Source organism: Chiloscyllium plagiosum, chromosome 5 (genome assembly GCF_004010195.1).
Source record: "Chiloscyllium plagiosum isolate BGI_BamShark_2017 chromosome 5, ASM401019v2, whole genome shotgun sequence".
NCBI classification, from domain to species: Eukaryota; Metazoa; Chordata; class Chondrichthyes; order Orectolobiformes; family Hemiscylliidae; genus Chiloscyllium; species Chiloscyllium plagiosum.
Window position 1 is genome coordinate 100824430 of NC_057714.1, and position 16721 is coordinate 100841150.

Below are 16721 nucleotides of genomic sequence, written 5' to 3' on the forward strand. Positions count from 1 at the left end.
GCAGAATTCCTAAAGACTCGATTCTGTTTTCCTTCCAAATTTTGAAATGTCTCTCTATAGGCTTTTAGTCCAACCTCATAGGCATTGAAAATGCAATTGTTATTCTGTCATAGCCAGCTGATTACTCTCTAAAATGAGTTGAGTACCTCTCCAAAGCTGTTCCAATTACATATAAACTTTGTAGGCTAATCTTTTTTATACTATTTCAGTTTACTCACAACTTTCTCAATGATCCAAGGTATGTTTTTTAGTTAATTTAGTTAATTTTTATGTTAATTTAGGCATCACACAAGTATTCTTTATTAAAACAAAAGTGCAAGTTTTTGAGTTTTCAAAATCCTGTCTTTTTCCTTCTAATGCATGAGCCTTGAGCCTTCATTTTACAGGATTAGTGTGGTGCTGGAAAAGCACAGCAGGTCAGGCAGCATCCGAGGAGCGGGAAAATCGATGTGTCAGGCAAAAACCCTTCATCAGGAAGGGCTTATATATCTTAGCTTCCTGATGAAGGGATTTAGCCTGAAAAGTCAATTTTCCTGCTTCTTGGATGCTGCCTGACCTGCTGTGCTTTTCCAGCACTACACTAATCTTGACTCTAATCTCCAGCATCTGCAGTACCCACTTTCACCTTCATCTTCCAGTTCTAATACAGCCCACAGATCAGAGAGATCTACAGCACAGAGAAAAGGCTCTTCAGTCTATCAGGTCCATGCTGGTCAAACTTAACTATTGTAATCCCAATTTCCAGCATTTGGTTCATACCTTGTATACCTTAGCATTGCAAGTGCACATAAAGTCATAGAGTCATTGAGATGTACCACACACAACCCTTCAGTCCAAATCGTTCATGCCAATTGGATATCCTAACCTAATCTAGTCCCATTTGTCAGCATTTGACCTATATCCCTCTAAACCCTTCCTGTTCATATACCCCAACTAGATGCCTTTTAAATGATGTAATTGTACCAGCCTCCACCACTTCCTCTGCCAGTTCATTCTATACAGGCACTACCTTCTGTGTGAAAAAGTTGCCCATTAGATCCCTTTTAAATCTTTCTCTTCTCATCTTAAATCTGTGCCCTCTAGTTTTGGACTCCCTACCTCGGGGAAAAGACCTTGTCTATTCATATGATCCATGCCCCTCATTATTTGATAAAGCTCTACAAGGTCTCCGACGCTCCATGGAAAATAGCCTCAATCTATTCAGCCTCTCCCTATAGCTCAGACCCTTCAACACTAAGTACTTATTAAAGGTTATGAGGGTTTCTGCCTCAACCACATTTATTGGCAGTGAGTTTCAGATTCCCACTATTTCTCTTCAAAATTCAATTTTCAAGTGTTTTCGTTCCAATTCTCTGTCTCTGACTCTTTCCTCACTTTGTAACTTAATCTATTCTTTATGTAAACCAATTTCTGCTCATTCATCCTAAACATTAGTAGGAAAATCCTTTCTTCCTGATGTTTCAAGTGCTGTGCCATATCTCTGCTTTTCTAGATCCTGATTTCAGTCACTAATTAATCCCACTGTCATAGCCTTCAAATTAACATTTGTTAACTGTTCCAAAGCACCAAGAAATAGATCCATTCTCTACTAAATGGTCTGAGCAATAGGGTGTCATGTTCAATTTCCCTAAACAGACCAAAAGTAAATTTGAAATATTGGGTTTATTGAAATGTTGGTACATTTAAATGTACCAGTTTGCCTGTCTCAGCAATTTCAGATCCCCCAGACTAATACCTTGGATACAATTCAATATGTATAATACAAGTCCAAACAGCACAAGAACATGCCCTTTGACCTACGCCAACTCTAATCCTTATTTAGACCCACTACTTGTTGCCTATGTGTAGTTTCTATCCCTCTGTCTCACGTTCATAAGAAAGAATCCCCACAGAATCAACAGAAAGAAAACTGGTAGCCAAGATTTCTGTTTTAAAACGTTCACCAAAATAAACCAACTAAAATCAACATTTTATAAACATTAATTAACAGGCAAGAGACATTTCAGACAAATAACTAGTCATTATAACTAAGATAGGCTTCATGCAATTACCAGCTGTCACATTATCTCCCACACAAATGTGGACGCAGGTTTTATATGTTGGCCTCCACTATACAGGACCACTTCCATACCACTCAATTGGTTTGGGTCTTGCGTCATATTCAATCTGCAGGAAGAGTGAGCCTCGTGTGCAGTGAGGGAGGTCCCTGGCATATGCGGTGGCAGCGAGAGCAAACAGCCTGAGGTCTCCCTAAGAGCGTGTCAAAGCAGAGGTAATCAAGTCCTTGTAGGGAGTGATATTTCAGAATGGCTAAGCACTTAAGGCAGACTAGGGTGGCACGGTAGCTCAGTGGTTAGCATTGCTGCCTCGCAGTGCAACGGACCTGGGTTCAATTCCAGCCTTGGGCAACTGTCTGTGCGGACTTTGCACATTCTCCCCGTGTCTGTGTGGGTTTCCTCCGGGTGCTCTGGTTTCTTCCCACAGTCTGAAGATGTGCAGGTTAGGTGAATTGGCCATGCTAAATTGCTCAGAGATGTGTAGGCTAGATGCATTAGTTAGGGGCAATTTAGGGTAAGGGAGTGGGTCTGGGTAGAATACTCTTTGGAAAATCAGTGTGGACTTATTGGGCCAAATGGCCTGTTTCCACACTGTAGGAATTCTATACTATTTTAATTTTATTTATTTTTCTACTTTATATTAAGAAAGACTGTAATGTTTAACTTTTAACGTGTTTCTTTGTTCTTCTCCTTTGTACCTAAGATTTTGTACCTAGATACCTTTGTTCCTAAGATTGACTAGGAATGGCGACATTGGACACTTCTCACTGTACTCATGTGCTTCTATATTTGAGCATATGTGAGAATAAAATCTAATTCTATTTCTAATTCTAATCTATGAACTGTCTTTCAATCAGCTCATAATGATCCTGATGGCATGGGATCTCCAGAGACTCCTTTAAATTACCCATTTCAACATTGACTCCAACAACACTAAAACAACAACAAAGGGTCTAGTCTAATTCACAAATCCTTGCCTTTCTTGTCTTCAGTTGTCTGCTCTTTCTAAACGTATAAAACATATGTTGTACTAGCGTGACTATTCTCAGAGATGTGCTTCAATGCTCAAAACCTGCCAAACAGAAATATGTTCCAATAGGAGAGAACTTTGCTGGTTTTCTCTCACATAAGTATGTAATATGTTCTGAACTGCCAAAGAGTGAAAAAACAAACCAAAACCTTACAAATAGCTTTCTATTTACCTTTTACTACTGAGCATTATCTAAGTCATGTGAATTTCTTGATTCACATAATCAAGAAACCAATTAACTCTCTTTCAGAATACTCACCAGACCACTTCAGTCTCAAAGGGGTCGTTGCAAAAGGAAAGACTACAAATTTTTCCTAGCACATGGGCCATCAGAGGAGGTTTGGGAGGGAATGCAGAGAATAAAGAGATCAATACAACTCATGCAGTATTCTTCCAGTAGTTCTTTTGAGAATGGGAGAATGACTTTTCCAGAAAATAATAGCCAGGCCAGGAATGACACTGACTGGATAAGACTAAGAATGTTTTGAAGTCAGTTACACTTGTGATGCATAAATAACCTTGCTCGCTCAATCTGGAGTCAGAGTTTAGAGAGATTTACAAATTAAGAGAGAACATTTATGTGCAGGTCCCAGCTCTATATTAGCCTCCAAATTACATAATCTGAACTGCTGGTTCCATGAGCGATATGATTATTGCTGTTGCTCCCTCTCTTCATCTCCAGGCTCCGGTGGCTGGGCAGGCTGGCTGTCTTAAGTCAGAGGCCTTATAGGGTGACATTATAGAGGTTAATCGAATCATGAGGGGACTGGATAGGGTAAATAGACGAGGTCTTTTCGCTGGTGTGGAGGAGTCCAAAGCTAGAGGTCATTGGTTTAAGATGAGAGGGGAAAGATGTAAAAGGAACCTAAGGGGCAACCTTTCCACATAGAGGGCGGTGCCTGTCTGGAACGAGCTATCAGAGGAAGCGGTGGAGGCTGGTAAAAGATGGGTATATGAATCGGAAGGGTTTAGAGTGATATGGGCCAAGTGCTGGCAAATGAGGCTAGATTTATATAGGATATCTGACCAAAGGGTCTGTTTCCGTGCTGTAGGTCTCCATGACTCTAAATCATCAGAAGAAGAAATTTAGTGTGAGATGCAATGTAAGGTGGAATAGGAAGTAAGGGGTTAATGGTCATATGACAGCAACAGCTTATGTTTATAAAGTACCTTTAATGTCATAAAACATCCCAAGGTGCTTTGCAGGAATATTATAAAATGAAACAAAAACAACCAAAGACGATATTAGGTCACATGACCAAAAGCAGTAGGCTTTAAGGAGCGTTAGAAGGGAAGAAAGCAAGGTAGAGAGTCAGAGAGGTTTAGGAAAGATATTCTAGAATTTAAGACCTTGGCAACTAAAGGCATGGCCACTAATAGTGAAATGATTCAGCTTGGGGACGGTGAAGATGCCAGAATTGGAAGTGTATGAGTTGTGCAACTGGAGAAGAGTAGAGAGATAGTGAGAGGTGAGATATGGAGAGATTTGACTGTAAGAATGAAAACTTTAAAATCAACATGGAACTTGACCAGTAACCAACATAGATTGGTCAGAAAAGGATGACAGATGATCTTGGAATCAAATTAATATAAAGGCATTAGAGCTTTGGTTGATTCTGGAGTAGTGGAAGTCGGGAATGCAGTGACATAGTTCAGACTAGGGATAACAAAGGCACAGAGAAGAGTTTCAGCAGCAGATGAAGAGAGATGGGAATGAAGCTGGACAATGTAGCTGAGTTAGAAATATGTGATGATAATTTTGGCTTGAAGATGTGCAGGACTCCAGGGTCAATGTTGGTTGGTGGAAACTGGAGGAGGGAAAGATGAATTTTTGAAGCTGTTTCAATTTTGGTCATATCAATTTAATATTAATTTATTCAGTAGTTTACCATTTGTGCTACCTATTCAAAAACACTTTGAATAGCATCAGAATGTGGCGGCGTTATCTACTTATTATTCTACCTAGGTACAAGTGACAATATGTTAAATAAATCTAAATACATCTAAAGTTCATCCAAGGGTCAAACATTAATTCAAGATTGCCAAGGGACTGGTGTGGTCTCTGATTCATTGCCCATCAGCTGCTTGCTCAGCATGCTAGATAGTCAGCCAAGAGTTTGCTGGGTACCAAGAAGGAACTGAGACAGGAATGTGTCATTGTGCTCATCATTCTTGATGATGCTGGCTGCCATGAACCCTGTTGAACATAGTCCCTTGATACCATGAGGCATCTCCTCCATTGGGATCAGCAGAAGCAATTGTCCCTGTTGCCCATAGGTTCAGCTCAGCTCCTTTTAATTGTATGCTATCTTGAAGAAAAGACAAAATATCAGAGGTTGTTTAGTAACATATGTGGGTAATAGGACTGCTATTATTAACTAACTGGAGGTATGTGGTAGCAATGAGAGGTGAATTGGAGCAGGGTAGCATTGGTAGGTTTGTGAGGTTGAGGCTGAATGTCCACCTGGATGTTAGGCATGAGCCCTGAGGACCAGGAAGGGCTGCTGAGTGAGAGATGGTAATGTGATGCATTGGGCAGCAGGAGAGGCTGCTGTTATGGTGGATGGAAGATGTCATGTGCAGATGTATTCACTGACCATGACCTTCTCTGGCCCTGCCCCAAGGACCCTTGTTTCCAGGCTTCGGGAGTTGACCCGCTGCTAATCATATCTGAGGTTGGTCTTTTGGCACTTGGAGAACAACTCCCCATTTCAGTCCCCTTCCCTAAACCCCACCCCATTCAATATCACCACTGGATCACAGCATCTCTTTCCTCACTTACTCTGCATCCAATACCAACATCCATCTCTCTGGAATTCTTTCTTAGCACTGGTATTCATTTTGAAATGACTTGCATTGCAGCAATATGATTGAGTGCATTTTCTGTTTAAGATGCCGCCTACCTTTAGGTAAAGGAGGCTGGCTGTATCATATGGTCCATGGGCAATGGGGCCTGCCTCAAGCTGTATACAGAAACTGCAGGATACATTGAGGAGCAAATGGCAATATGGCAATGACCAACACCACCATCATGCCAATGAGGAGGGGATACACAATGTGTATTTTTCCATTCCACACTGACTAAAGTGTTAGCCCTGTGTCCATCTCTAGATGTTGCTTGACTTGATGAATGTTGTCCAGTATTTTCTATTTTTACTTCATTTTATATGATGAAGACCAATCAGGAATTGAACATAGTTGGTTTAATATTCTAAACAGGCAATCATTTGATAAAAATGTTGCAGTTGACTTCTAGGGATGATCAGAACACTGAGAAAATGTAAGAGAAAACTGTTGATTGATGGCCAATGGTTCTCTTAAGTTTCACATTCAGACCTGATCAAGAATGTGTTGAAAGTAGAGGCTGGATTTCATCCTGCACCCACCATCCCAACCACATCCCTATCCACTACAGACGGTGGCTGCTGTTGAATTGCTTCCAACCTGTTCTCTTTTTTTCTCTCTCTCTCTAATCCAGGAGCTTTGCCGCCAGCGTATGGCAATCAAGACATCCGAGCGCCCAGAGCCTGCCCACGCCTCTCGTGTCAATAGCGTCTCCTCCCAGTTCAGTGATGGCCCACAGCCCAGTCCTTCCACACGGAGCAGCACCTCTTCATGGTGTGAGGAACCAGTTCAGTCGAACATGGACATCTCCACTGGACACATGATACTGGTAATGTCTCGCCCTGAACGGCACTCATTTTTCTCCTATCCTTGCACACAACCCTTCTGCACTTCTAGGGGGCACATTTTTAAGGTGAGAGGGCTGAGACTTAAGAAAGACATAAGAGGCAATTTTTTTACACAGACGGTGGTTCGTGTGTGGAATCAACTTCCTGAGAAAGTGGTGGATGTGGTTGCAGTTACAACATTTAAAACACATTTGGATAGATACATGAAAAGGAGAGGTTTGAAGGGATATGGGCCAGGAGCAGGCAGGTGGGACCAGTTTGGGTTTATGTTCAGCTTGGACTGGTTGGAACGAAGGGAGTGTTTCCATGCTGTATGACTCTGTGTATAAATCACCACAATTCAGTGCCATTTTAATCAGAGAAATTATAAATTGTGTATATTGTTATAATTCAATTGCAAAGAGTTGAATCAATTGATCTTGAACACAGTGGTGCTCCTGTAAGAAAATTCCAAAATTTATCCCTCCTCCAAGTTCAGCATAGCAGGGTACAATATGCAGTTTTAGCCACAAAGCATCTGCTGCAAAGCAAAACCTGTATCTCATTTTAAGTAGCAAATCAGTCACCAGTAAACATTTGTTATGTCATCAGTCAGAAAATAACCCTAACCATTTTCATCGGTAAAAACTTTATATTAATGGTTCTCGTCTACTCTATACATCTGAAGTATCATTTCCAGAAACAGGATAAAATGAGGGAATTTTACCGCATAGGCCCTTCAGCCCATCATGTCTATGTTTGCTCTTTGAAAGAGTGTTTTAAAATTTTCTGCCCTTCAAGTATTTATCCAGCTCTCCTTTTGAAATTTACAATTGAACCTTCAGCTAAACTTTCAGTTGGTACATTCCAAATTATAAGAATCACTTTTTAAAAAAATCCTTTCATCTCAGCCCTGGTTCGATGTCCAATTACCTTCTATCAGTGTCCCCTGATTACTAAGCCTTCAGACAGTGGAAACACTTTCTCCAAATCACTTTGCAAAATGCAGCACTTCAATTTTGATTGCAAGAATTAGTCTTGAATGTTTTAAAGAGGGTGAGCATGTCAAAAATTTTGAGAAATATGTTTCTGTGTCTCACTGACAGCATCCAGAAAATTATTAATTCCAGAGATCAAGTAAATTGTGAACAAAACCTGGAAACAAAAACGTAGAAGAGCAAAGGACAATTAAACATCTGCACTAATTATATACATAGATTTCTCACATATAATTAAAAGATTTCAGATTTCTAAACAATGGATGAATACACTGAGCTCTGAGCAACATTCTTCTGTGTATAGTTTTAAACATGCTGAATTCTCAGTGATAATTTATTCTTTGTTGTTCATTCATGGAAACTGGGCATCACTGGCTGGACCAGCATTTATTGCCTGTCCTTAAGAAGGTGATGCTGAGCTGCCTTCTTGAACTGCTGAAGTACATATGCTAGAGGTAGGGAAGGAATTCCGGGATTCTGACCCAGTGACAGTGAAGGAATGGTGATACACTGTACTTCCAAGTCAGGATGAAGAGTAACTTGGAGGGGAATTTCAAAACTTGAAGGTGGTGGTTTTCTCCTATAACTGCGGATTTATATGCACTGACCTCAAGTGACATTGTTCCGGATATTTGTTTCAGTGCAGTAAGCTCAGAATGATTCCTACATGGGCATGTTAATGGAGTGAGCACTGAGTGACATTTCCTCTTTATGTGTTTTTACACACTGAGGTCTGTGTGATGTTACTCTGTAGTATATTTAGGAACACTGACGTTCTCCTGCTTTTGTTTAAGCCAGTGTGACCACCTCTGGTGTAAATGCAATGATCTTTAAGCAATGTCTTCCTATTTAAATACACTTTTTGTTGAGTTAGAGTCTAATGATAACACATTTAAGTAAAATGCTGTGAGTGAGATTCTCCTGTTTATAAATTCATGCCCAGTGAGATCTAATTATGTTTTTAATGTATTGATTTGAAAGCTCTGAGCTCTATTTTCGTGCCTACTGATTTTCATGTACTGAGTCTTATGTCTGTTGATTTTAGTACACTGAGCCCTGTTCCTTTGTATGTAGACTTAGAAACACCAATCACTGGGTGACCTATACCTTTAAATGTAGATGCGCATATTCTGAACTGAAGTGACAATCTCCTGTCCCTATATTTAACACACTGAGCTCACAGTGACAACTGCCTCTATATAGACTAAAATACTGTAGGTTCTGGGTGTCTTTCTCCTGAATACAGATGTAATACTGAGTTCGGTGTCACAATTCGCTGTATATGGATTTTAATACATTCATTCTGAGTGTCACTCACCCAGAAATGTTCTATGTCCAATCTGTGTACTAATTGTTTGAGTGACAATGTCCTGAACATTGAGTAAACACTGAGCTCTGCATGACGTTGTCCAGTATTCTACAATGCACTGAGTTATCCGCATTCCCCACAGTGAAATGATTTGTGTCAAACTCACTTGTGCTCTGCGGGGGTTGTCAAGCAGACATTTAACACGAAGTGATGTGTCAGTTCATAGAATCCGTACAGTACAGAAAGAGGCCATTCGATTCATCGAGTCTGCACTGACCCTCTAAAGAGAATTCCACTCAGACCTAACCCCCACGGCTAACCCACTTAACCTACACATTCTTGGATGCTACAGGCAATTTTACATGGTCAGTTCACATAACCTGCCCATCTTTGGACTGTAAGAGGAAACCAGATCACCTAGAGGTAACCCACACAGACACAGGCAGAATATGCAATCTCCACACAGACAGTCAACTGAGACTGGAATTGAACCCAATTCTGTGCAGCAGCAGTGCTAACCACTGAGCCACAGTGCTGCCCTTGGCTCAGGGCAAGACATCCTCCACAGTTTGGATAGAAGTCCTGCCTCATCTCTGCTCACAGCTGGCCCTCTGTGATCCATGGTTACTGATGTGCCTGCCTTCAGTGTCACATGGAGACCCTCACTGGAGCGAGATGGAGAATAATGTTGGGGAAGGATCAGAGCACTCTGAGCCCATAAAGGGTGTACCACTCATCCTTTCTTGGAAATAACTACAGCAGCGAGACCTAATGGGATTCAAGCTTGGTCTTGCTCTCTGAGCAATACCACAGTGTCCCAGCAAGGTGGAACAAGCTGCCTTGAATGAGCACTTAAGTGCCTCTTAAGGTGGCCCACCAAACAGTCTGACCACACACTATTTTTTTCCTTTATTCATTCAAGGGATGAGGGTGTCACTGGCTAAGTAGCATTTTTTGCCCATTCCTAATTTCCCAGAGGGCAGTTAAGTGTCAACCATATTGCTGTGGATCTGGAGTCACATGTCGGCCAGACCAGGTAAGGATGGCAGTTTCCTTCCCTAAAGGACATTAGTGAACCAGATGGGGTTTTTTTCCAACAATTGACAATGGATTCACATTCATCTTTAGACTCTTAATTCTAGATTTCTTTTTTTAATTGAATTTGAATTCCACCATCTGCCATGAGGGGATTTGAACATTATCCACATCTCTGGATTAACAGTCCAGCAATAATATCATTAGATCATCACCTCCCCAATCACTCTTCAGTCAAGCATAAGTTGATTTTGGATAAGAGTTGTTTGGTTAAATTCCAAGGAATCCAAGCTTACACCCTTCCCCAGCATCCTGCCCAGCCACCTCCAGAAAGTGTAAAGTTCTGAGCTCAGAGTCACATTTTCTTCTTAACAGATTTTAAAATGCTGAACACCATGTGATTTTATTTGACCATAACTTCCTGTACGTGGAGCCCGAGTTACATTCTCCAGTCTATACATTAAAGAAAACTCGTTTTCTTTTAAATATAGATTTAAATTTACCAAGGTCCTAATGACGTTCCCTGGCTCAAAGTTTAAATACACTGAGTGGAATTATACTGTCTACATACTTTACATAACACCAGGTTATAATCCAACAGATTTATTTGGAAGCTAGCACTGTTGGACTGTAACCTGGTATTGTGTGATTTTTAACTTTGACCAACCCAGTCCCAACACCAGCACCTCGTTATCGTGCATACTTTACACACAGAACTCTGAGTAACATTGTCATGTATACAGATTTAAATATGCTGTGCTCTGGGTAATTTTCTTCTGTACATTGATCTAAACCGATTGAGTTGTGAGTGAAATTCTCCTAAATATGGGCTTAAGTATATAGAGAGATTTGAATGATAAGTGTTGTATGTAGCACTGAATTCCCATGAAAATTCTCCATAGGATGTTCTAACTATGGACGGAGTGTGACCAAGTTTACCAGGCTGATTCTTGGATTGGCAGAGCTGCTGTATGAAGAGAGACTGGATCAGTTAGGACTGTACTCACTGGACTTTAAAGGAATGAGGGAGGATCTCATAGAAAGCCATATAATTCTAACAGGACTAGACAAAGTAAATGATGGAAGGATGTTCTTGGGTTCTGCAGAACCAAGGCTTACAGTCTAAGGATCTGGGATAGGTCATACCAGACTGAGACAAGGAAAACTTTATGGATGCAGAAAATGATGAGTTGTGGAATTCTCTGCCACAGAAAGCAGTTCAGGCCAAAATATTGAATGTTTCCAAGAAGGAGATAGATATAATTGTGAGGGCTGAAAGAAACAAAGGAGATGGAGAGAAAGCAGGATAATGAATCATAATCATATTGAATAGCGGAACAGGCCGAAGGGCCGAATGGCCTACTGCTGCTCCTATTTTCTGTGTTTCTTCTGCACATAGATTTAAACACACAGATTTTCAACTGACATTATCCTGTCCCTTGCTTTAAATGACCAATGTCCTCCTGTACGTAGATTTGAACACACAGAAGTCAAAATGATTTCTGATGTCGACAAATTCAGAAGTCAGACAGACATTCTCCTGCCTGTACATTTAAACACACAGAGCTCAGACTGACACTCTTCCGTCTGTACATTTAACACATTGAGCTCACTAACACTTTCTCGTCTATACGTTTAAACACATTGAGCTCAGACTGACATTCTCACATATATACATTTAAACATACTGAGTTCAGACTGATGTTCTCCTGTATATACATTTAAACACACTGAGATCAGACTGAAATTCTCTTGTATATACATTTGAACATACTGAGATCAGACTGATGTTCTCCTGTATATACATTTAAACACACTGAGCTCAGATTGACGTTCTCCTGTATATACATTTAAACACACTGAGCTCAGACTGACATTCTCCTGCATATACATTTGAACATACTGAGAACAGACTGATGTTCTCCTGTACATACATTTAAACACACTGAGCTCAGACTGACGTTCTCCTGTACATACATTTAAACACACTGAGTTCAGACTGACATTCTCCTGCATATACATTTGAACATACTGAGATCAGACTGATGTTCTCCTGTATATACATTTAAATGCACTGAGCTCTGACTGATGATCTCCCGTATATACATTTCAACACAAGGAGCTCTGACTAATGTTCTCCTGTATATACATTTAAACACACTGAGCTCAGACTGACATTCTCTTGTATATACATTTGAACATACTGAGCTCAGACTGACGTTCTCCTGTATATACATTTAAACACACTGAGCTCAGACTGATGTTCTCCTGTATATACATTTAAACACACTGAGCTCAGACTGACATTCTCTTGTATATACATTTGAACATACTGAGCTCAGACTGATGTTCTCCTGTATATACATTTAAACACACTGAGCTCAGACTGATGTTCTCCTGTATATACATTTAAACACACTGAGCTCAGACTGACGTTCTCCTGTATATACATTTAAACACACTGAGCTCAGACTGACATTTTCTTGTATATACATTTGAACATACTGAGCTCAGACTGATGTTCTCCTGTATATACATTTAAACACACTGAGCTCAGACTGACGTTCTCCTGTATATACATTTAAACACACTGAGCTCAGACTGACATTCTCTTGTATATACATTTGAACATACTGAGCTCAGACTGATGTTCTCCCGTATACACATTTAAACACACTGAGCTCAGACTAACATCCTCCTGTATATGGGGTGACATGGTTACTCAGTGGTTAGCACTGCTGCCTCACAGCGCCAGGGACCTGGTTCGATTCCAGCCTCAGGTGACTGTCTGTGTGGAGTCTCCCTGTGTCTGTGTGGGTTTCCTGTCGGTGCTCTGGTTTCCTCGCTCAATCCAAAGATGTGCAGGTCAGGTGAATTGGCCATGCTAAATTGCCCATAGTGTTAGGTGTATTAGTCAGAGGGAAATTAGTCTGGGTGGGTTACACTTCGGAGGGTTGGTCCAAAGGGGCTGTTTCCACCCTTTAGGGAATCTAATTTAATATCCACTTAAATGTATTGAGCTCAGACTGACACTGTCCGGTCTGTACATTGAAGCACACTGAGCTTAGACTGATGTTCTCCTATATATACATTTAAACGCACTGAGCTCAGACACATGTTCTCCTGTATACCTGTGTAAGAATGCTCAGCTAAGACTAATGTTCTTCTGTCTGTCCATTTGAAACACACTAAGCTCACATTGATATTCTCCTGTATATACATTTAAACGCACTGAGTTCAGACTAACAATCTCCTGTATATACATTTAAACACACTGTTCTCCTGTAGATACATTTAAACACACTGACGTTCTCTTATCTGTTCATTTAAACAAACTTAAGTCAAACGGATTAGATTAGATTACTTACAGTGTGGAAACAGGCCCTTCAGCCCAACAAGTCCACACCGACCCTCCGAAGAGCAACCCACCCAGACCCATTCCCCTACACCTAACAGTACAGGCAATTTTTTAGCATGGCCAATTCATCTAACCTGCACATCTTTGGACTGTGGGAGGAAACCGGAGCACCCGGAGGAAACCCACGCAGACACGGGGAATTGAACCCGGGTCTCTGGCACTGTGAAGCAGCAGTGCTAACCACTATGCCACCGTGCCACCCAAAATGTTCTCATATACAATGCATATACAAGATGTTCTCTTGTATATGCATTTAGACACACTGAGCTGTGACTGACATTCTCCTGTATATACATGTAAACACACTGAGCTCAGACTGTCACTGTCCTGTATGTACATTTAAACACACTCAGCTCAGACTGATGTTCTCCTGTATATGCATTTAAACACACTGCTCAGTCTGATATTCTCCTGCCTCGACATTTAAACACACTGAGCTCAGACTGACATTCTCCTGTCTGTATAGATTAGAGTGGTGCTGGAAAAGCACAGCAGGTCAGGCAGCATCCGAAGAGCAGGAAAATCGACATTTCAGGTGTTCCTGATGAAGGGCTTTTGCGCGAAACATCTATTTTCCTGTTCCTTGGATGCTGCCTGACCTGCTGTGCTTTTCCAGCACCATTCTAATCTAGACTTGATTTCCAGCATCTGCAGTCCTCAGTTTTGCCTAGTTCTCCATTTGAACACACTGAACTCAGACTAATGTTCTCCTATATGTACATTTAAACACACTGAGCTCGGACTGATGTTCTCCTGTCTGTACATTTAAACACACTGAGCTCAGATTGATAGTTTCCTGTATATAGATGGTGCCACTATTTAAGAAAGGTGTTGAGGACAAGACAGAGGACTACAGACCAGTGATCCTGATGTCGGTGGTGGGCAAGTTGTTGGACGGAATCCTGAGGGACAGGATGTACATGTATTTGGAAAGGCTAATAACTTCCTAATAACTGATTAGGAAGAGTCAACATGGCTTTGTGCTTGGGAAATCATGTCTCACAAACTTGATTGAGTTTTTTGAAGAAGGAACAAAGAGGATTGATGAAGGACAGAGCAGTGGACGTGGTCTATATGGACCTCAGTAAGGTGTTCGACAAGAGACTGGTTAGCAAGGTTAGGTCTCATGGAATACAGGGAGAACTAGCCACTTGGATACAGAACTGACTCAAAGGTAGAAATAGAGGGTGGTGGTGGAGGGTTGTTTTTCAGACTGGAGGCCTGTGACCAGTGGAGTGCCACAAGGATTGGTGCTGGGTCCACTACTTTTCGTCATTTATATAAATGATTTGGATGTGAGCACAAGAGGTAAAGGTAGTAATCTTGCAGATGGTGCCAAAATTGGAGATGTAGTAGGCAGCGAAGAACGTTCCTCAGATTACAATGGGATCTTAATCAGATGGGCTACTGGGCTGAGAAGTGGTGGATGGAGTTTTATTTAGATAAATGTGAGGTGCTCCATTTTGGGAAAGCAAATTTTAGCGGGATTGAAAGGGTTCAGAAAAGATTTACAAGGATGTTGCCAGGGTTGAAGGATTTGAGCTATAGGGAGAGGTTGAATAGGCTAGGGCTGTTTTCCCTGGGGCATTGGAGGCTGAGGGGTGACTATATAGAGGTTTATAAAATCATGGGCATGGATAGGATAAGTGGACAAAGTCTTTTCCTTGGGGTGGGTGAATCCAGAACTAGAGGGCATAGGTTTAGGGTTAGAGGGGAAAGGTATAGAAGAGACCTGAGGGGTAACGTTTTCACGCAGAAGGTGGTACATATATGGAATGAGCTGCCAGAGGAAGTGATGGAAGCTAGTACGACTGCAACATTTAAGTGGCACTTGGATGGGTATATGAATAGGAAGGGTTTGGAGGGATATGGGCCTGGTGCTGGCAGATGGGACTAGATTGGGTTGGGATATCTGGTCGGCATGGACGTGTTAAACTGAAGTGTCTATTTCCATGCTGTACATCTCTATGACTCTATATATATTTAAATACACTGAGCTCAGACTGACATTCTCCTGTATATGCACTTAAACATACTGAGCTCAGAATGATATTCTCCTGCCTGTACATTTAAACACAGGGAACTCAGACTGACGCTTTCCTCTAGATACATTTAAACATAGGGAGCTCAGACTGACGCTCTCCTGTATACATATTTAAACGCACTGAGCTCAGACTGATGTTCTCCGTCTGTACATTTATACACACTGACCTCAGACTGACATTCTCACGGATATAGACTTAAACACACTGAGCTCAGACTAACAATCTCCAATCTGTACATTTAAGCACACTGAATTCAGATTGACATTCACACGTATATACACTTAAACACACTGACCTCAGACTGGCATTCTCCTGTGTATACATTTAAACGCACTGAGCTTAGACTGATGTTCTCCGTCTGTACATTTAAGCACACTGAGCTCAGACTGACATTCTCCTGTGTATACATTTAAATACACTGAGCTCAGACTGACATTCTCACGTATATACACTTAAAGACACTGAGCTCAGACTGACGTTCTCCTGTATATATATAGAACATAGAACATTACAGCGCAGTACAGGCCCTTCGGCCCTCGATGTTGCACCGACCTGTCATACTAATCTGAAGCCCATCTAACCTACACTATTCCATGTACATCGGTATGCTTGTCCAATGACGACTTAAATGTACTTAAAGTTGGCGAATCTACTACCATTGCAGGCAAAGCATTCCATACCCTTACTATTCTCTGAGTGAAGAAACTACCTCTGACATATGTCCTATATCTATCACTCCTCAATTTAAAGCTCTGCCCCCTTGTGCTCGCTGTCATCATTCTTGGAAAAAGGCTCTCTCTGTCCACCCTATCTAACCCTCTGATTATCTTATATGTCTCTATTAAGTCACCTCTCAACCTTCTTCTCTCTAATGAAAACAGCCTCAAGTCCCTCAGCCTTTCCTCGTAAGACCTTCCCTCCATACCAGGCAACATCCTAGTAAATCTCCTCTGCACTCTTTCCAAAGCTTCCACATCCTTCTTATAATGTGGTGACCAGGACTGTACACAATACTCCCAAGTGCGGCCACACCAGAGTTTTGTACAGCCATAGCATAACCTCATGGTTCCGTAACTCGATCCCTATATTAATAAAAGCTAAAATACTGTATGCCTTCTTAACAACCCTGTCAACCTGGGTGGCAACTTTCAAGGATCT

The 16721-nt window shown here is 41.2% G+C and overlaps 1 protein-coding gene across 2 annotated transcripts in view; it reads left to right on the plus strand.

Moving 5' to 3' along the window:
* Positions 1 to 16721, plus strand: part of ptprn2 (protein tyrosine phosphatase receptor type N2) — a 944464-nt gene that overhangs the window by 820390 nt on the left and 107353 nt on the right. For both annotated transcript variants that reach the window (XM_043690699.1, XM_043690698.1), the window contains one exon: positions 6566 to 6760. In XM_043690699.1, the coding sequence (XP_043546634.1) occupies positions 6566 to 6760 (195 nt within the window). The remainder of the gene's footprint in view (positions 1 to 6565; positions 6761 to 16721) is intronic.